Source organism: Emydura macquarii, unplaced genomic scaffold (assembly GCF_026122565.2).
Source record: "Emydura macquarii macquarii isolate MOO-44397 ecotype Brisbane River unplaced genomic scaffold, CSIRO-AGI_Emac_v2 contig_1253, whole genome shotgun sequence".
Classification (NCBI taxonomy): Eukaryota; Metazoa; Chordata; order Testudines; family Chelidae; genus Emydura; species Emydura macquarii.
The window spans coordinates 45,302,156-45,323,906 of NW_027131390.1; the positions used below are offsets into that span (position 1 = coordinate 45,302,156).

Consider the following 21,751-nt stretch of genomic DNA (forward strand, 5'->3'; position numbering starts at 1 on the left):
GTGACCCAGTAACTGGCAACCAGGTACTTGGAGTAGACTTTCCTCCCCTAAAATGTAAATCTTTTTGGCATCCTTCTTGATGAGAAGACCTGACCTGCCTTGGATATCCCTTCATTGACTGATTCCACCAATGAACCAGGAAAAGAATGGGTTAGATTGCCTCTCTAAGGTGCCATTATTTCCAATCTTTTAGACCTGGAGCTTAGATTTATAGTGCTTAATGAGGAGACAGATTTGCAAAGGTATTTAGGCATCTAAAGATGCAATAGGTGCCTAGTGGGACTTTCAAAAGTGCCTAACTCCTGCTCACTCTCACTGGCCCAATAAAAATTTAATTATGTTTACACAGTGGAACTGCTCCTACAGGAGAGATTGAGAGGTACCATGCATTGTACAGGGACCCTGAGCCTGAACTCCGGGTTGTGAATTCCATAGGCGCAGGGTGCCTAAAAGTGAGAGATTTCAGTGCCTAACACCCCTTGTGAATTCCACCTTCAGTGACTTGCCAAGGTTCATGCAGGAAGTCTGATAGGCAATCTGGGTTCAATCCCTACTCTAACGCCTAGGTTAGTGCCCTACCACAGGATCATCCTTTCTTACCCTTGTATTTGTTGTATGTAACGTGCAGAATCCTGTTAATGCTTTGTTTTGCTTAAATAAACTAAATTACAGGTCCTTTTTATATGCTGAATATTTCTGTTAAGGTGATGCCATCATTGGTCAGTTATTCATGGTACTTAGGATAATCATATTTCCATTACATTGGAAGCCTCAAAATCCCATCATGCTACTTGCAGTTAACACTTTGGATTCACTCCATTTGAGAAATGAATCCCCTTAGCTACCTTTAAGTTTGTTTTCTCTTGGTAAGGCATGTTTGAACACCGTTTACATTCCAGTGTGAGTTTACAAACAAAACCTAAGCCTTTCAACCTTTAAAAGCAGCCAAAGGGATTTGTACCTCACGGGAATGGATCCAAGATGATGCGTGGGATTTTGTGGGTCCCCCAGGACCTTGCAAGTCTTAGTTTGTTTTAAGGGTCTGCCACACTTTGTGATCAATGGCAGATTAACCCAGTAGTCTTTAGTTTTGCAGACATGTCAAATTTGGCTTAACTCACAAGTGCAGCTATCTTAGTGCTTTGTCTATCCTCCTGTAAACACTTGAAACTTTAGGAGCCTTGGTTTCTGTGTGCTTAACTTGAGATACCGAGGTCCTGATATTCTGGGGTGCTGATCACCTGCAGCGCCTGCTGACCTCAATTTTGCATGATCAGCACCTCTGAAAATCTCCCAAGGTTTCTTAAATTGGGCAGCCATAATTAGTGGGAAATATAGAAAATCTGGGTCTATCTAATTTGGCACAATTGTCTGTCTGTGTTCACCGCTTGAACCTTTTGTGAGCAGAGTGTTGCAGGTCAGGATTTAAATGCATTTGCAGAGCTGGCTATGGGAAGCTACTGTTCTACCGAGACTCCAGAATTTGTCTTTCACTTTTTAGCTGTTACAGTTCAAAGTATTAATTAACAACAAGTGAATAGAATATTACATATGTATGTGGAGTGTGTGTGTGTGTGTGTGTGTGTGTGTGAGAGAGAGACATATGATTACATTAACACACACAAATAAAGTGGTTCAAGATACCTTGGTAAAATCTGATCCAGCTCTCCATACTGAGTCTTTCATAGGCATAATGGAAGTATCTAAAGCATTGCCATTTATACTTGTACAAACTGACTGTCTGAATAAATGAACTACTTTAGTTTCATGGTGCTGATTGGTAATGATGATAACTTGTATTGTGGTATTGCAAAGAGTCCTCAGTCAGGATGACACGTGTGTTTGCACAGCAGACAGCACATCATTTCCCCCCTCCTTTTACTTCTGGCACATTATAAAGCTGAAATTACAGTAATTCAGAATTGACTTTCTGTTCTTGACACACACATTTAATTTGCAACCAAAAGTCCCAGGAAGCAGATTCTTTGGTTTCTTAAACTTCTGAATGTTGGAAATAATTGGAGGGACGATGTGATTTCTAGACAGCAACTCTGGTGGGTTATTTCTAGTGAAGTCATTTATTAAAAAAGGATTATTTCAGAAACAAACTGTCATTTTTTTGGCAGTAGTATAAAAGCAAAGGCAAAAAATTGTCTTCATAGAAGGATATGAAAGACATAGGGAATAGAAATCTGAAACAGATGTAGTAAGATTATACTGATTTTCACCAAAATCTTAAATTATTTTTTTAAGGCACAAAAGCCTGTTGTCAGCTTTATTTTTCACTAAATAAATAGCCAGAAAAGTTCCTATTGGGATACCTTTGACACACTTAATTATTAATTATTATTTTTTACATTTTACCTTAGTTAAATATATGCACAAAATTATCCTTAAAGGATGAACGCCTAGTTGGTGCAGAAATACCAGGCTATATTATAAGGTGATAGTTGTCAAAGGATAAAGAAATATTGAACGTATACTAATGTAGCAATGGTTTGTGAAATGATGGGTTTTTTTTTTTTTTGCTTATTTTACCCAAAGTGTTTTTACTCAAGGCTTATCAGATGTTCACTTTTAAACACAATCCTGTCTTGATTTCTCATGGCATTTAACTTGAAAGTAACCAAGCCATTCATGGAAGGTAATACACACCAGAGGTGAAGTCCCTGCCTCCAATGAAGTCAATGGCAAAACTCCTATTCACTTACATTACCCAGAATGCCAAACTTGAACAAAAAATGTAGCATTTATTTCTGTATGTTCCTTTCGTGCAGGGAGAAAGCAGACAGTAAAACAATCTCTCAAGCTGCTGTTCCAGGTTTTAGAATGCCTATATTTATAATATAGTGAAGAACAGATGTCCAAGAAACATAGCAAAATAAATGAAGATAGGAATTAAAAGCTGGGGGAGAGGTGAGGGAGGGGAATGTACTCCAAAATCTACTGCAAATCGGTATTGTTTGGTACCATTCCTCTCCATATTTTCTTTTTGAATTTTGTTTGTTCTTTTTGTTGGCAGGGGCAGTTCTAATTATCCTCATGCCCCTGAAGCAACCTCTAATAATAAGCAATACCTGCTGGGCAGCTTCCCTGCTGCTTAGAACAGCCTACAAAGCCCTCTTGACTCCAGCATATGTTTCTACTTTATAACCTGAAAAATGTAATGGACTGTTTTTCCTCGTTCCGTCTGGGACTGAACAACGAGATTTAGACACAGAGGCTGGTAGGCTGACCCTAGCAAACTGAGCTTGAGTATGCCCAACTTCAGTTTTGGTGAGGCATAGAGATCCAGTTCTTGTTGTTTTTTCCTTATTCTGAGCAAAGTAACTGACTTTGAGAGCACTTTGCCTTATGCTAGACTATTGAGTATTTACATTTGTGAAAATCAGAAATAGTTATAACATTGACCTATCTCAGACTCTGATGTAGGATTTTCCAGAGAACTATTCAATTCAAAATGATGTTTCACTAAATAAGATAATCAATTGCATGCAGTTAATGAAGAGAATCTTGAACAGGGAAGCTTTTTATTTTAATAGCCAGACATCAATTTGTATTTTTTCCCCCCTCAGCCCACTAGTAGCCAGCCAATCTAGTTCACTCAGTTGGTCAAATTCTGCTATCACGTACCAGCTTTCCAAGGGTTATTTCCCTCAACAGATTTATCATCCAGCTAAGGTCACTTTTGATAGAGGAAATGCCTCTAAGTGCCAATCTCTGCCTTTGCTGCACCAACCGGGCTTAATCACATTCTCCATATGACACCTTGATGGTTAAGGAAAGAAATTTCTGGCCCCTCTGACTAATAAAAGCATCTTGCAAAGGGTTTTAACAGGAAAAGCAACTGAGAGTGGTTGAAAAAGGTGTAAGATAAACTAAACTAAGCCTCTTTCCTCACTTTAACTTAAATCATTTTATTAGCCAGTGGCAATAAATTAAAGCAACTTAGGCCTGGTTTATATTAGAAACATTTATCTGGTTTAACTAAACATTTAGACTAGTGCAAACACCTAATGTAGAGAAACACCAATTTAATCCTTACTTAAAATTGTTTAGCTTAATTTGGTAATTTACTGATGTGAACGAAACTGCTTTAAATAGGGTTAAACTGGATGAAATGTATCTTTATTAGGAGTTTACATCAGTCTAACTGAATTAATGTAAAAAAAATCCATTTAGGTAAATTGGTGTAACTCTTCTAAGAGACTTCTTTGTCCTTAGATTCCCTTACACCCACTTATCAATGTGTAATTTACATATCTTATTTATCACCTTCAAATGTGGCTTAATAGCTATATACACTACATGGGAATGTATCTCTGCTTATAAAAACAAAAGAGTAATGGAAACATTAAATGTACTTGCTTTGAGTACACAGCCATTGCAATCCCAGTAAAAGTTTAACCAAAACGTTTTTAGAGCTATGGCTTCCATTGCTCTAAAAACTCACTTGGGCAGGTGTGGACACTTCGTTTGTTTGTTTTTTGTTTCAACTTCTAAGCATTTTATCCCTTTTTGAGTGGGGAGAGGCATTAAAATACCTGATCTGGTGTTTTTTGAGAAAAAATAGCAGTTGAACCGCCCTCCTCTTCATTAGGGTAGTCAGGAAACTTGCCTGTAATATGCCTGTAGGTAAAACAAAAGAAGAAATTAAAATACCATACCTACCAATCCTATTAATCTAATAACACAAATATTTTATGGAGGCATCCCATCACATCATACGCAGTGTTGAGGGAATGGCATCACCTTCAAAGGCAGATATTACTCAAATTCATTGTCTTTTTATTATGTTTGCAAAGTACCTTGTCTATGATTGGAGTCACTAAGTACTACTGCAGTAAACATAATAAATAAAAATAGATCCATTATAATTGCAGGCACTTTGGCTTATATGCTGAACCATTTCTACTGGCACATGCATTAATAGCACCAGATGGAAAAATTGGATCACTGCATTTGCAATAAATAACATGCATGTGGAAAAGGATTTGCTCATTTATACTGCAAGCAGGTTTTAGAGGCCAATTGAATAATGGCCCTTTGAACCAAAAGAGAAGCATGGGTTGTCAGTTCTGTTTAATGTTAGGCCACGTTTGATTTCACAAACATGTTTTATCTCTAAGATAAGTAAGGACTCATTCAAATTCTTGACTTGGGTAAAATAGTTTAATATTGTATTAGACACAGCTCCTATGTTTAAATAATGCTAAGAGTTTGATTTAAAGCTGACAAAAGTCAGGGCATTTGACATTGAGGTGGCAAGTACTTTACTTCTATTTCTAGTTGACTAGTTGAAAAAATGACAATGTGAACTAATGGGTTGAGTTCAGACTGATTCTTCACTTTAATTAATTCACTATATTACAAAAGTTTTAATTTGGTATTTTTGTTTGCTTTTTATTTAAAAATAATTCATAGATAAAAATGGATGTTACTTTCCCGAGAGACACAACTTCTTTCTGAGTAACAGACTAGTCAGGCTTTCGGAAAAGTTAACTCTAAGAGGCATGTTTTGTTAAAAGTGGTACCAAGTCTTTCTAAGAAAATTTGGGTGTACTGAATCTAAATATGGTTATTACCAAGCTGTATGTTGTGTATATAAAGGTCTCAGGAACAAAGTAACATGGAAATTGCTGGAGTGTAAATCTTTATATCCTTTTTGTCTAGGATTAGCATATTTCGGTTGGATCTTAATGAGCAGCAGCGTGTAACGAAAGTGATCAAATAATACGCACAATCTTTTCATAAAGCTATTGAATTTCAGTTTCTTATTTGTAAGAGATGATAGAAATATTATGTTAGAGAGATCATGTTTGCATGGCTCTTATAACTTGAGCATTTGCACGTTGAAACAAATCAGCTTGAATGCTTTAACTATCAGAAATACAACCTATAATCTGAAAACACTTCTGTTTAAAACAATTGAAAATATTTATTTTCTGAACTGTAAGCAAACATTTTAATGCACACAAGTTAAGTACACATGTTAATGATGTACTATTTCAAGAAACTTTGGTAGACAGTGGCATATTGAATCAATATCTTAATAGGTCACTTATTATGACACAGCTATTTATTTGATAATATTGTCCTGGTGCACCATCACATACATTGACACAACTTTGTTCCAGTTCTCTACATTTGGATGCTCCTCTACAAACAAGTCATGCTTATCCTTTGAGTTCTTTCACTACTTCATGTATCCCACCTTGCTCCCATTTTCCTGAACCTTTTCCTACTCTGCCTTTCTCAGGCTTTTGCTCCACCATCTTTCTGAATAAACTCTTTCTTCCAGGCCTAGATCCCCTGGAGTTTCTACTCTCCCCTGAGTTTCCTTCCTTCCCTCTTTGACATCAAGAAACTGGCCATGGGCTTCCTGGCTTTATATTAGCCACTCCTGTTTCTTCTCAGCTTCATCAATCTGAGGTTACTTAGGCCACCTAATTTCCCTCAGCTGTGGCCTATCCACTTAATTGGCCCCTTCTCAGCCTCATTAACCCTTCCTATGCTAGTGTGGGATGAACACCACATCATAGACTCATGAATAAATTGGTCATCCAAACCAACATGGTATATGGCTCTGGTGTCTGCTGTGATAGGGGGCTCTCAGGTTGTCAGAAAAGACCCATATGCTGAGGAATGGAGTCTTGCTGATACCTACAATTCCACCTCCTTTCTTTTCTGTGCCAATTAGCTACTCCTGACTCTTATTAGGATCCACTTGTTTGAACTTCTGACATGATCTCTTCATAACGAAGTTCCCTTGCAAGAACTCCTCAAGCACTTCAGCTGGTAGTTGATGCACGTCTGCAATGTAGATGGCACCCCACATTGCTTAGTTTGTGCAGCTATATCTCATGAAGAATGGCAGCATATATTTGAAGGTGAAGAGATACAGTTGCCAGTTTCCTTCTCTCTGGGCATGGTTGAGCATGAGCAGTAAGGCCACCATTTCCATGTACTGCCACCAAAACCTGAAGTTCACACTACTTTCACCTTTGCTGCTCACAAATGTGAATGTGAGATTTCAAATTCTTGGAAGTACAAACTGACATGAACTCACCATAAGAGTGTGGCTTTGACAATATCCTCTTTGAGTTCTTGATCATGCACTGCTATAAAGTCCATGAGTTGTGGGAAAAGCAGGCACCACAGTAGCCTGAAATGTTAGTTTGTGGGCCTGTGTTGCCCTGACATATGACTTGCCATTCATAGCTTGCTCTGTAGAGTTTGGACCAAGAACTCCATTTTCAATCCAGGCACTTGCTAGCTCTGGAGCCTGTGTGCGCTTGCCCGTAAGATTTTGAAAGTTCATTCCTTCTAATCAGGCCACACCAGAGTAGAGAGAGTGGTTTTGCCATATCTTCGTTCCATCAGTTTACAGTACAGTTTCATCAACAGGTAGACCCACATACTGCTGCCCAAGCACCAACATGTGCACATGTTGGTATCTCTATACAGCAGTATAGAGGCTGTCTAGCTTGAATGATTGGCAAGTATCCAATGGTAACTATTTCTGGTTTCTGTTGTGTGCAACTGGTTGAAATGTGTCCATCCACATCTTGGGTTCTCATTTTGATACTTAGTGATATAAAGGTCATGTCAGAAGCAGTTTTCTTCAGAGTCTGAGTACCACTCTTTGCAGACACGGTCCTTGAATACTGATTTAGCTTTACCATTTCTCATTTTCGCTGGCATGATTGTGTCGACTGCAACAGGAACATTGAGCATGCATTTGTTTAGATCATTCAACATTAGATTGGGGTAGGTTCTCTTTGCCAACCAGCAACTTGGGTTGCATCTTTTTGCCATCCAGAGAAGCATCATGTATGGAAAAATAGTTGGCTTTATAGTGAACAAACTTGCTGGGAACCAGGTTGGGCTGAATAACAGACTCATTCTCAGCATCTGTAGTTTGTATAGTTTTCTGTGCTAGGGCTGTGTCCACCTTTAGGATTTCTTCACAACTAATACTGTGGACAGGCCTTATGAAAAAGTGGAACAAGTTGTTTTGACCTTATTGCCTGATGGGAGGTTCACCCCAAGGAGAATGTGCTCTGGTGTCCATTTCTTTCCACCACTCACACTGTATACAATGTTTTGAGCTACATGAAGCATCTTGAATTTCCCTAATTGTTGTTTCTCAAGTTTCTCAACAGTATCACAGTCAAGAAGTGCATCCGATGAAGTGGGATTCTGCCCACGAAAGCTCACACCCAAATACATTTGTTAGTCTTTAATGTGCCACAGGACTCTTGCTGTTTTGCTAAAAACAGACTAACACCGCTACTCCTCTGAAACAGTCAAGAAAAAATTTGGCCTCATACAGCAGGTGAAGGAATATGTGCAGGCCATCTGGAGTGTAAACAACTGTATCCTCCTCAGTGATATTAAAACCTTTGTAGCCAGGATTTGGCAAAGTATCTCCCCAACTTTTCAATGCACGATCCACCTGTGACAGAAATATGTCGGCTTGGAGAAGGTAAATAGGGATGGCCATCTCATCATCTTGGAAAGAATTTCTCATTTGTGATATGGGTATGTATTTATACTTAGCTGGAATGAAGAGTGTCGGTCTCTCAGCAGGAGACTGTTCAAGGCAATGAAAGGAAGTGAAATAAGCCCCCCAAATGAGTTTGGGGTTTTCCCTTGCGTAACGATTTACGACTGATGTAGGAGTGTGGAATTTCAATGCCAGATTGCTCTCATGATGCCAAATCTCCAATAATCCCAAAATATGGCCTTGATGGACTGCATGCAGAAGCTCATTTTGAAGCCAAAGCTTTGCTGTGTCTGTAATTTTGGTGCCCTCATTTCTTGCATCACAACCTCCACAAATGGGATGTAACAAGTCAGGTGGTACTTGCTGTCAGAAGCTATCGGGTCATTTACTCCAGCAAACACACTCATTTGTGGTCAAATATAGCTGCCTTTGTTATCTGCTCACTCATCTCAAATGCAGTTAGAGGTAAGTCTCTATTTAGGGCGCACTTCTTGACAAAACATGCAGCATCTCCAGTCCATAATTTTCACACAACTGGACTGTCTTTTATTACAGACACTGGGCTCTTTATTGGGATCACTACAACTAGCCACTCATGATACAACAGTTGCAGATGCTTTTGCTTTCTGTAATCTCTGGATTTTGCTTTTGTCTGTGTATTGGGCATAGAAATTTCTGTGTCACATGACTGCTGATGTCTGTTTTGAATAAAAGATGGACTCTGTTCTGTCAGTGGCCTTTTTGTATTTGACATCTTGCAGTTTCTTTCCCATGGGTGGTGTCTTCCTCGTTCTTTGCAGTCCTTGTTCACCTGTTTCATGCACATCTTCTTTACTTGATTCTTGGCAAATAATGGAGAAACTGTAGGAAACTGGTATGGATCTCTTGAGACTTAGTACTAGTTCCATGTAAAACAATGAGAGTTCTGTGGCACCTTAAAGACTAACAAATTTATTTGGGCATAAGCTTTCGTGTGCAGAAACCCCTTTTGTCAGATGCCAATACTAGTTCCATGGTTTACTACAACTGTAACAACATGGTGGTTTATTGCACTCACCTCATATAAATACTGTTGTTCTCTCTATTTGTGTATTTAAAAAAAAATTCTCTCCATCACTTCTATGTTAATTCTATTCTATAAAGCACTGTGTACTATAAAACAAATACTAAGCATGCGAGAAAATCATTTCACACATTACAGGGAAAATAACTTTGGTGTTTGACTTATTTCTTAAATTACAGTATATGGATGACTAAATGCTATAAATGTTGCATATTAGGGTGCAATAGGTGTTAACCATGATGTGTGCCCTCTCATTTCTTTACTGAATAGACTGAAAAAGAATTATGCCAAACAGTTTGATTTTGCTGAGAAGTTCATGCACATACTGTCGGTATTTCAAACATATCTGGTGAATTTTGATAGTCAGATTCCTTTGCAAGTGTGAGGGTCTAAATGTCAAAATTCAGCTTGGCAGTAATGATTTTCGAAATCAGCAGGTTCAAATTATTTGAAAAGTTGTTACCAACTTTTAACAAAAAATGCACCTAGGTCCCTTATAGAGGATTGAGTCTGAGACTTCCATCTTGTCTATAAATATATCATCATCACTGATTGTGTACCATGGAAATCCTGCAGCGGGGTGCTCAAATTTTGGTAGTATTAGTATTACAGTTTAATAGAGATGGTATTTTGTGCCACTTCCAGAAGCAGTTGTGTGCACCACCCTTTCTACCACTCATGAGCCTATGGCATCTTTGTAGCAACTCAAGCGATTGCTTACACTGAAAAATAACATTGGGAATGTCTTGAATGTGGCGTCAGCTTTCTTGATATAATTTAGCAGCTGGAAACAGAGCCAGTGGTCCTGTGATCAGTCAGTACCGATCTTCCATTGAGGGTATCTCTATTCTTAGTGTTGTAGGCCACCTGTGCCAGGCTTAATGCCAGCACGCCTTCGAAATAATAACTATTCAAGGACACTTGGTTTTTATTTTTGGACCTTTATACGTTCAGTGTAAGACACATTGTTCAGTATCTCACAGTCTGATGGCAATTGTGTATGCTGCTTTTGTTTGTTCTTATGAGTTACCCTTTTCCATCTCTGAGCTGTCATGAACCTCAGGTTTTAGCTCTGCAGCCCAAGCCCTGTAAGCCTCAGTCAGCTGACCTAGGCCAGCCACAGCCATTCTATGTGCCTTTGATCCCTACGCAGACATACCCCTAGTGTATTGACAGGGGATTTATTCTGCCCACTGCAGTGCCCACTGCATGTATGGTCCAATAGCCATCCTGATGGGCCTGGGGAGCAGTGGAAAACTTCTACTGGGCACACAGCGTTTACTGATCCAGAATGGAGCAGCCTGTATCCTTGAAGAACATATACTGCTGACTACTGGCCTGCCTAATATGTGCTAAAATGCTAAGTAGGAACCCTGCCCTTCTTCTGTGCAGCTGTACTTGGCAGGAAAGAGGCTCCCTTCCGTCTATTCCCCAGTGCACCCATGTAATGTATATAGGACGGCATTTGGCGCAATAACTGCGTGTTCAGATGAAGGTTTTCAAATGTGACTCCAAAGAAGTTGGGTCTGTTACTTAAATACATATGTGCGTAAATACTTTGACAGACATATGCTTTATTTAGTTGCTGCTCCTGTGTGATTGATTCTAAATTGACACCTGCTCTGAAAATTCTTGGAAATTATTTAATATTCGTGACTATAACAGGCTTTTTAAATACTAAAAGCAAGTAAACTAGAACGCATGAGCTACTGTGTCAAATTTCAGCCCAGAATTAAGTTTTATTTTCTCCATATTATGAATTTAACATGAAAAGGTTTACAATGGGAATCCTTCTCAGTTTCCCTTCCACGGTGCAAGTGGCATGGTTATATTGTAAGATAAGTATTTCAGAAGATATAGCAGCAGCCACCTCTAATAAGCAACAGACCTGATAATCAGAGTGGTGACTAAAAACATTCTGACTCGGTGTTTTTGTCTCAGAGAGCTGGGGTACGACAGCATTTATTACAGCCACAGCCCATTTGTGGGGTGCTGGGGATTAATTGAGAACTTCAAACTACATGCTGTCTGCAAGATCGGTTTTCATTAAGAATTCCAAGGGGAAAAAAAAGGTATCTGGTCCGTTTCCCTCTAGTCTGTTCAGAGCTCTGTTCCCATAGAAATATCGCCTGAACGTTTTCTCTGCATCCATAATGGTCTTTCCGTCTGAATGACAGATCACTCAAAAAATGCATAGACCTTGTGGCCTTTTTGTATTTTTGTTTGTCAAGGAAAGGGGAGTAGTGTCCAAAATATAACACTGTAGTCACGTAAGTCTGAAACCGTTGCATACTCTGGCTTGGGATAGAAAGCTTATAGTAGAGGGTAAAAAGAATAAAATTCTGATTTTACTAGAATGTGTAATGTACTCAGGAGAGATACTGTGTAAATATAAGACTTTGAAGAGAAACCTGGTTCAGTGTCAAGACAAAACTTAATAAATCTGGCACTGTTGTTTTCTCTACATCACACAAAAATCCAATCTTGCTTTACATCATCTGCTAGAAAAGTAAAAACCCCAGAATTGGATGAAGCAACTCATTTTAACTTGGTGATCTTATCATGAGGGGAGAATCAAAGAAAGCTCAAGGAAAGTAAGAGAAGGCAGAGGCAAGTGGTACTGCATGATATCAGATTTTTATATGTAGGGTATAATTTCTCAGTAAAACAGTTGAAAATTAATATGATTAGGAGACATTGGTTTGCAAAGAAAAGTTTCCTAGTACAGTCACAGTGGCCCCACCAGAAGCCAAATGGAAGACAGAGCAGATCATGGTTAGGAAGAAATCACTCTGTCCATCGTAGCGAAAGAGACTAGTTCCTGCAGCTGCGGAACCTAAAGAATCCCTTCTACTCACAAGACCATAAAGATTGCCACTTTCCAGTCCCCAGGCAGGGACACAGGCAAGATACCTAGTAGCCCCTTCCTCCACTCTGTGCACTTGCATAGGGCTGGGCAAAATGAAACTCCACATGAAAAGGATTTATTTTTATAAATAAACTGCTGATGATCAAATCGATGAGCCAGAGAGCACCATGAAACTAGTGAGTCTGGCCCAAGGAACTGTTACATGCATTTCTGCTGCAAAACAGGGTGCATTTCTCAGGGACTGTGGAGAAAAGGAGACATTGGAAAATGAAACAATAGGGTATGGCAATCTGTAAGCGAGCCAAAGCACTTGAGGAAATCCATTGCCTTCCTAGAAAGCAGTGAAATGCATTCAGGAGGGGTGTAGTACATTTGGCAATCCATATGTCACTGAATAGACTTACAGACCCATGCTCCAAGTATAAATGTTAGGCATCATTAATCAACAGATTAAAATAGCTGGATGAGAAAGTTGAAAGCATGGATAAGATGTGGAAAAGAAGGATCTTATGAGATTCATCCATCACTACTATAGATAGCCCCATTTTTGTCCTCGTCTGCCTGCTTCATGGTGTGGTGGTCTTCCCTTTCCAAAAATGATTTCTCTTTATTACTTAGGTCTGGCATACTAGAAGTGCAAAGGAATGACTTTCTATGGCCAAGGACATAAGCTTTTCATCTGTGACTTCAATAAAACCAGGATTTCACCACTGGATTCAGTTTTTGTCTTGGGGACACAAGTGAAATGTGTTTTGGTTTTCAGCCAGGTCTGAATGATTCTTTGACATTACCAGTGGCCTTGGAACAAATCAGTGTGAATGAAAATCTGCACTCGAGATAGGGCTCAGCGTTGAATGTTAGTGCACCTCAATTCTGACTTACCACAAATTCCTACCAGGTAAGGCTGAGAAAGCTGGAAGATGCATACTGCAACCTTTGCTCTGGTTGGCTTAAGTCACTCAGTCTTGCTTTCAGTCGCAAGAGCACTACAATTTTATTCTGAACTTTAATTTTTCCCTCTCTATTCTGTATTGTTCAAATGGTTATAGTAAAGGCCCAATATGGATGTTGATTTATAAGAACACAACATTAACCTAAACCTTTTCCTGTAAAACTCAACAACTTACTACCTACTCTCTTTTCATTTGTCTTGGCCAAGACTTCTCTATCTACTTGCGTAAAAAGCCCTGCCAGGAAAATTTAAAAAAAAAAGTTCTTTGGAGGAAAAAGAATATTTAATTCTTTTCAGGGCAAGAAAGCATGTGGGATTTGTAGAAAAGAAAGGTCATGAAGAATTGCTGTGCATTCTAAACAGGTGCCTGTGTACTCGAGGCAGAAGTTCAGCACTGTTCTGTACAGACTACAGCAAATAAAGGCCAAAATACAAATAACAATCCTCCAAAAAAATAAAACCCTCTTTGTTAGAATTCTGCCAGTTTCTGAAATCTCACCAGCTATCGATTCAGTATAACATTGTATGGTACTGTTGATTTATTTTAGTTTTCTTAGCTATGGTATTTTCCTGCATTTTTTTTTCATCTTTTTAAAAACTTTGGGAGCTGCTTTTAAAATAAATCACATATACAAGTGTCGCTTTAACCACATATAATGCTGAATTTGCACACAGTATGTTCCATCTCTAATGACAAAATACAGGAGTATAATGTAAATAGCATCACACTTTATGATGCAAGGCCCTGTTCCTCCAAATGCTTACATGAGTAATGTGATGCAAGTGAGTAGTTCAGTTGAGTTCAATGGGACTATTCATGTGTGTGTGTTTTGGAGCACTAGGGCCTATGCTTACTTTGGTATATTAATGTGATGTTTAAAGAAATGTAAAATGAAGTGTTACCAGGCCAGCATAACAGGAATAAAAAGATAAACTAGTGTCACAAGGTGTGTGTGTGTGTGGGGGGGAGAGTCATAGACACAAATGGACCGTGTGGTGAATAATTGTCGTCATTTTAATAGATGCAAACTTCCTAGAATTTTTCGTGGTCCCTCCAATTCTCTGCCATCACCATGTGAACTCTCCATTTAAAGGTAGCTCTGGATCCAGTCCATCCTCCTTTAGGGCCAGGAGCTAAGATGCTAGGAGATCAGAGATGAGAAGAGCCATTGTATCCCCTTTCAGGCAAACCCCTATCAATGGTGGTCTTGTTTCCCAGCCTGTCTTTTCCCCTGCCAGGATTCATGGTTCCCCTGGATCCTAATCACACCAGGATTGGGAAACAATGATTTCCCATCCCCTGTAATGCCTTAAGCAGGCCAGAGGACCTAAATCCCTTTCAAGGGCTAAAAGGTCCAACTCACACTGCAAACCTAGACAAAACTGGAGAAAACTATATTAACTTTACCAACAAGAGAATAGAAATAAAATGAAATCAATTGAGAGAATCCTTCCTCTTCCCCGACAGGGTGTTCCACTTCCCCATGCTCTGTCATAAAAATACGAAGTTGTCTCTGCCCCAATCCTGATCCCATTACCTCCAGTGATGTACAAGATCAAGCACGTTACAAGGGTCTTTGCAGTGCCTGGGTTTCTACAGACCTACATTGTAACTCTCTGTACTCCAGACAGTGAAAACCTCACATGCTGGACCCCAGGACTGGTCAGTGCCAGCGGGATAGCCCACCTGTCCTTTGTATCTGGGTGAGGGGTTGTGAGACGGGAGCAAGTATCCTGCTGTGTTGGCTCTCTGTAGTTTCCCGTGGTTTCATTGTCAGCCAATCAGTAACTGCCTTGACAGTGAAGTACTCATCAGTCTCGGGGTTCTGTGAAAGTGCGTTTCTGAGAACTCCCTTGCAAGAACCCCTGAAGAGGCAGAAGACCTCTATTGGGTTGCCACACTAAGACCCACAAAAATCATGTTCCAGAGATGTTTTAAGATAGCTAATAGTAAAATATATACATATACTAAAATAAAGAACAGACAGACTATATGGGGTCCATATGCTATCACTTACCTGATTTGAAATTAGTCCCGTTTTTGGTGCAGGTTAATGATAGTGTCAGAAATTCTGCTTGTTGGGTCTAAACCTTCAGCCAGCAATATCTTGCTATGTACCACATTTCATGTCATTTGCTTGGGTACCTTTACACTAACTTCAACCCCTGACCTTCTAAACTGGCCTGATCCTTAAGGGCCAGATCCTGATACACTTGTTCATGAAGAGAGGTGCTGTTTACCTTTTCTCACAGTATCGGACTCTGTCCCAAGACTGTTTTTAGTTAAATTCAAACTATTCATACTGGAAATTGTCTGTGTCCTTTCTAAGGGCCAACCTCTGACCGACATATTTCATTGGGACTGTGTGCAGCGCAAGCCTTACTGAAGTTGAAAAGCTCCTATCAGAACCTGGCTTTAAATGTCTGACTAACTCTGCTCTGTTGGAGGAACATGTATGTTGAAGCTCAAAATTCTCCTTAAACTCTCATCTGAACTGATTTACTTTTACCTTTTACTCTTCACTCTTCAGGCTGAGGTCAAAAGTGCAGAAACTGGCTCCATGCAATGGCAGGCCAAATACCCCTGTACTTCCTGAATTAAAAAGCCCTCTCACCCTTAATCAGACCTATCTAAGCCAGATATCCCCAATTATACGTGATTGTGTAGATTAGTTACATTTCTGTGTTGCTACTAAACTTAAGACAGGGAATGAAACAATTAAAGTCTTAAGCAAGATTACTTCAATTCAAACTAGAAGCTGCAAGAACAGTTTTTAATACAGATTCTGACAAAGGAAAGCCAAACCAGGCTAATTTTTAACACAATATTTTTTGTAAGAAAATAAAGCATGCAATTTTTTTTAACAAAGTTTGCCAAAAGAAATAAGCTACCCCTAAAATCAGATTCTTTGGGGGATTTCAGTGGAAAGAAGTATAAAGGATATATTGATGTAAAGACTCTCTGAGAAGTTTGAGTAATCATTTATGCTTCTAGAAGTTGTCAGCTATAGAAAATGAATACACCTTAAAAAAAAATCTAGAAGCCAGATAGAGACAGGCAGCTGCAGTGTATCTCTCTGCAAAGCCCCACCACAGATAGCAAGTGTGCAAAATCGGGAAGGGGTGCCTATATAAGACAAATCCCCGAATATCTGGACTGTTCCTATAAAATCAGGACATCTGATCACTGTACCCGCCACTGACCTCCACATTGACCTGGATTATTTTCTTTAGGGTTGAGTAGTGCAGCCTGCTAGACCCACACATATGGATCATACAGACACTAGTCACACATTGACTTTGTCAGCACTCTCAATCTGTGACCCTCCACTTGCTATAAAATGTTTTAGCATACCTTTTTGATAGAGAAAGAAATCAAATGTATCAGAATCGATCACAACAAACACCTGACTGCAAAAAGTACTCCAGATATTTCATGAGTTTGTTGCTTTAGTAATAAATATCATGGCCCTGATCCTTGGATCTGCTTGAACTCAACTCAAAGCACAAGGATTTTTGTACTCAGAGCTGGTCAAAAATGTTTTAGTGGAACTGTTTTCAGTTGGGGGTGGGAGTAGCTGATTCAACAAAACTGAAGCACTTCATGAGAATGTACAATTCTGTTGAAACTTATGAGGGGAAATTATTGAAATGTTTTGATGGTGTTAGAACATTCAGTTTCAACTTTGTTTTTACTTCTGTTTTATTATAAAAGTAAAAATGAAACGCTCTGACATTGTCAGAACAAAACTTTTTGGATTATTTTGTTTCATGAAAAATTCCACGATTCTGACTTTTTGTCTTGATTGGGAAGAAACAAAATTTTGACATCTCAGGATCTTCTTTGGGACAACAATTCTAGTTTTTGTCCAGCTCTAAGACACAGTAAATGATGCTTGCATAACATTAGTAGTTCTAAAGTAATAAATGCAGTGCAAATATGTTTGTCATACACAGGTCTCTAAAGCTTGCAGCTAAGTTAGTGTCATAGTTAATAGTCTTATCCCCTAAATTTCACCTCAGGAAGGAGATGCTAATGGGTAGGGAGAGGTGTAAAGTACATGAGGGCTGACAAATTTCTAAATACATAGGGATAAAAACTTGTCTCATGAAAATGGTTATGCCAGTGAAATGACTTACATTAATTTTACTGTCATAATGATCCTAAATAACATTTCCAGCTGTCTTAGATAGGTAACGTGGGATCAGATTTACACCTGTAACTAAAGTCATTTAAATTAATCTCAGAATAAATCTATCAGTGTAAGCAAGAGTACAATCAACCCCATTGTGTTTGCAATGTAAGCAACACAATAGCACCAAAAGAAACTCTAAAATGAGTTTGATTTTTATTTGATTTTTAACTGTTAACATTGTTTGAAAGTTGGTTTGTGTGAGGAAGGTCTCCTTACAGGCCAGGGCCAAAGTCACAGACGATGCATAAGGTGATGTTAGACCATTCCATTTCACTAACTAGAGCCCTTTACACTTTTAGGCTCTCTTAGCTCTACTTCAACACACTTTACCAATAAGAAAGATGGTCTACATTGGTGTATCTCTCATTTGTCATCTTCTGGCTCCTTGGTGTTAAAACAGGATGGGGGCTTGTGCTCCCCATATCAGCAACCCAATTTTGGCTGTCCCATGTGTGGCCTATTCTGCCTCTCACCCCTCATGTGCCCATGATCTGGCCCTAAATTTTTATAAAAGACTACATACTGTCAACATCTGTCAAGCACCGCACTACTGCTCTGGAGAGTGGTTTATTGCTACATTTTAGACCACTATCATAGTAGTGCACTAATGACACTATATTTATGGTTGAGAAGGCACTTCCATTAGAAGTACTTGTGACATGCAAGAAAAAATTTGATTGGGGAATGAGAATTATAGCTATTTAAAAACACCAGAGTGCAGAAGAACAGTATATTATTGTTAATTTTTAAATAATCCATCAAGGTATGATGCTTCGTATTTTACTATTACTAACATTCTCATCCACTTCACTTCCAGATATCTAGTTCACTCTGTGGTCTTCTTGAGTTTTTAAATGAACTATTGTATCATAAATCTAAGGCAATTTCATGCATATGAAAACAGTCACAGTGATTGAATTTCAGTGTTCATTCCAATTGGTTTTTGGGGCCCTATTTGAATAAATCATAATCAGATTACACAGAATATAGAAAAGGGTGAAAAAAACCTTAGACTGATATTGATGATTTTTAAAGAGAGGCAGTAGAAACAGTTGATTAGAGAGAGAGTTTTATAGACTGTTGATCAGTCCTAATTGCAAAATACCTAGCTTTTTAATTGTGACTAACATGTAACCTTAGCAATATAAACTGTCTGGAATCTCTGGTTTGTTTTGTGATACCTAGCGCTGGTCTACACTTACCTGGAAATTCGGCGGCAGTCGATGGGAGTTATGCAAACTACGCAGAGTAGCTTGCGTAACTCCTGTCGACTACTGTGCTTCCCTTCTGCGTGCTGTCTTCACTGCACTGCGCCGACAGGAACCGGGTTCCCATCGACACATGCTATGTTACTTGAGAGGCTGGTTTTACTCAGTCGACGTCCTGATCGATTGAGCGGGTCTACACTGACTGCTCAATCCATCCAAAAAGATCGATCTGGCGGCAGCGACTTTGCTGCTGTCAGTATAGACCTACCCCTAAAGTGTAAAATAAGATAGGGAGAAATATTCCAGATGAGTTAAATTAAAAGTCAGTCTCAGTGCAGTACTAAGAGAACTCATTTATCAACATTGCTAATTAAAAAACTGTCATCTTTGCAGTCCAAGAAACACACTACAGTTCTGTGATGCCAAGTTCATTAACCCACTTTCATTCTGTTTGCGGAAGAAAAACAGTGCCAGATTTTCATGTGTTTGGCCTATCTGGGGTATATGCTGTATATTCTTCTGAAACCAGCTGACAATTTTCATACACCTAAGACAATAAGATATTTGAGCAGTCTGGCCCTCCCCTTAGTCTTGCTCTAACAGTCCGAGGGCTTGTGCACAGGAACACTTAATTTGTGGCAAGCTGGGATGTAAATGTACCTTGCGCTAGCCTGCAGTGCACTAAAAGTCCTGTAGTGTGCTTTGTTCTAACCTGCTCTGAAACAGTAGATTAGAACTTTGACTACAGGTGCTAGATATGCCCATGGCCTGTGAAGGGACATTCGATGGGGTGGGTTCTGAGTTACTTTCGTGGGTGTGGTGAGTCTTGCCCGCATGCTCAGGGTTTAGCTGATGGCCATATTTGCAGTTGGGGAGGAATTTTCCCTCAGGGCAGATTGGCAAAGGCTCTGGGTTTTTTTTCGCCTTCATCTGTAACATGGGGCACGGCTTACTTGCTGGTGGATTCTCTGTACCTTGAAGTCTTTGAACCATGATTTGAGGGCTTTAATAACTCAGTCCTAGGTTAGAGGTTTATTACAGGAGTGGGTGAGGTTCTGTGGCCTGCGTAGTGCAGGAGGTCAGACTAGATGATCATATTGGTCCCATCTGACCTTAGAGTAGGTGTGTCGATGAGAACACACTAGGGAACTTTTAGTACATAACGGCAGGGTCCACACGGACACTTAGTGCACACCAGGTTAGTGCAAAGTAGAATTATACCCTGGGTTGCTGTAAACTAAATAGTCTTATAGACTGGTGCTAACTCTCCTGCACATGCTACTCTCATTGGGACTTTGTTGAATCCTGAGGGATTTCCTTCAAATGAAGTGCAGAGAGTGAACCTGGAGTTTGACTTCACATGCTATGGTTTAATCAAGTGCCTTTCAGACTTGTATTTAAGATGGTGAGGCTATAACAGATTCTCCTTTGTGTGATTGCTCATGTCCATTCCAATATAGGTGAGTGCATGCCAGCATGCACGGTTCCCAGAATTTTTTTCCCCTTAGCAGACCCCGTAGGGTCGGCTCTGGTGCCCCCTGTAGCCCCGCGCACATGCCATGCTATATGAGGCACTGCCTACCCTACGGCCCCTCAGTTCCTTCTTTCGGCCCTGTGACGGTTGCTGGAACGACTCTTGCTCTTTGCAAGTACCATTCCCCATTGTTTGAACTTTGTTGTTATTACCTTAGTTTAGTTAGAAAGTTGTTAAGTATTGTTAAGTAGTGTTAGTTAAAAGATTCCTTAGAAGCCTGGAGGGGCTTAGGGTGGCCGGGCCATGCCTGGGTCACCTGGCTTTAAGCCGGGTGCCACCTGCGGGAAGGCTTTCCTGATCAGTGACCCCCACGAATTCTGCCTTAAGTGCTTGGGGGAGCAGCACAGAAAAGACAAATGCAAAATAGGCAAGGCTTTTAAACCAAGGACCCAAAAAGACCGAAACATCAGGTTAAAAGCCATACTAATGGAGGCAACGCTCCACCTGGCCTCCGAGCTGCCCCAATCCACCTCGGTGCTGAGCGTCTCCTCGGTGCAGAGCGCACCCCCGGCACTGATATCGACTTGGCGCAGAAAGGCATCCCCGGTGCCGGGGAAGAAGAAGAAGAAGCGGCAGCGCACGGGTCGCAGTCACTCCCCTGTACCGCCAGTAAGGGCAGGGTCGAGTGTGGAGATGCACCAGCCTTGGCCCATCGAGTCCCCTCCAGTGCCTGCATCTCCGAGCAGGGAGTCTCCCCTGACTCCTGGGAGTGGGGGAGCACCCCTGCTGATGCCGTTGACACCGGAGGCCTTTCAGATGGCAAGAGCCCTGATGGCCTTGCCTACACCGCCTACACCCTCCCCCCTGGAGAGGGAGAGAGGGCTGGTGTCCTGGGGCAAGCCTGCATTGGGTCCCCCGAAGGGCGATGGAGACCCCTGGCAGGGGTGGAATCGTCTCCCACTGGACGGCCATCGGGGGTAGAGCGTGGATGCTCCCCCAGCAGTCGCTCCGAGTCTATCTCATCAAGCTGACCCTCCCCTTGGCACCGAAGCCAGTTCCTGATGCAGAGCACGCAAGGGGGCACCGCTCGAGGTTCGCAGCGCGGCACGGGGACAGTTCAAGTTCTCGATCCCCGGTACCGAGGAGGTCGTCGCAACGAAGCAGCGCAGGACTCGGTCGTTGTCGAGGAGCCTGGTAATGAAGAGTTCGCCCGCACCGGCATGGCGCAGAACCCAGTCACCCTCCAGAGGATGCAGGGCCTGGTCACCAGACTCGGGGTCGGTACTGCGAACCTCCCGGCGGCACTGCTTGCGTTCCCTGAAGGGCAAGCGGCACCAAAAGTCGTTGGTGCTGAGACGGCGTTCGTCCTCATCGAGCTTCTCGGAGCACTCCTCTACCTGCTGGCACTGGTCGCGGAGACGGCAGCTGTCTTCATCATCTTCCGCGTCGGGGATGTCAAGAGGGCGGTCTCCAGCACGGA

The 21,751-nt window shown here is 40.7% G+C and overlaps 1 protein-coding gene across 1 annotated transcript in view; it reads right to left on the reverse strand.

Annotated features, from left to right (window-relative positions):
* Nucleotides 1-21,751, reverse strand: part of IQCA1 (IQ motif containing with AAA domain 1) — a 141,467-nt gene that overhangs the window by 62,093 nt on the left and 57,623 nt on the right. Inside the window, exon 7 of the mRNA XM_067548658.1 lies at nt 4,545-4,629. Coding sequence (XP_067404759.1) covers nt 4,545-4,629 — 85 coding nt within the window. The remainder of the gene's footprint in view (nt 1-4,544; nt 4,630-21,751) is intronic.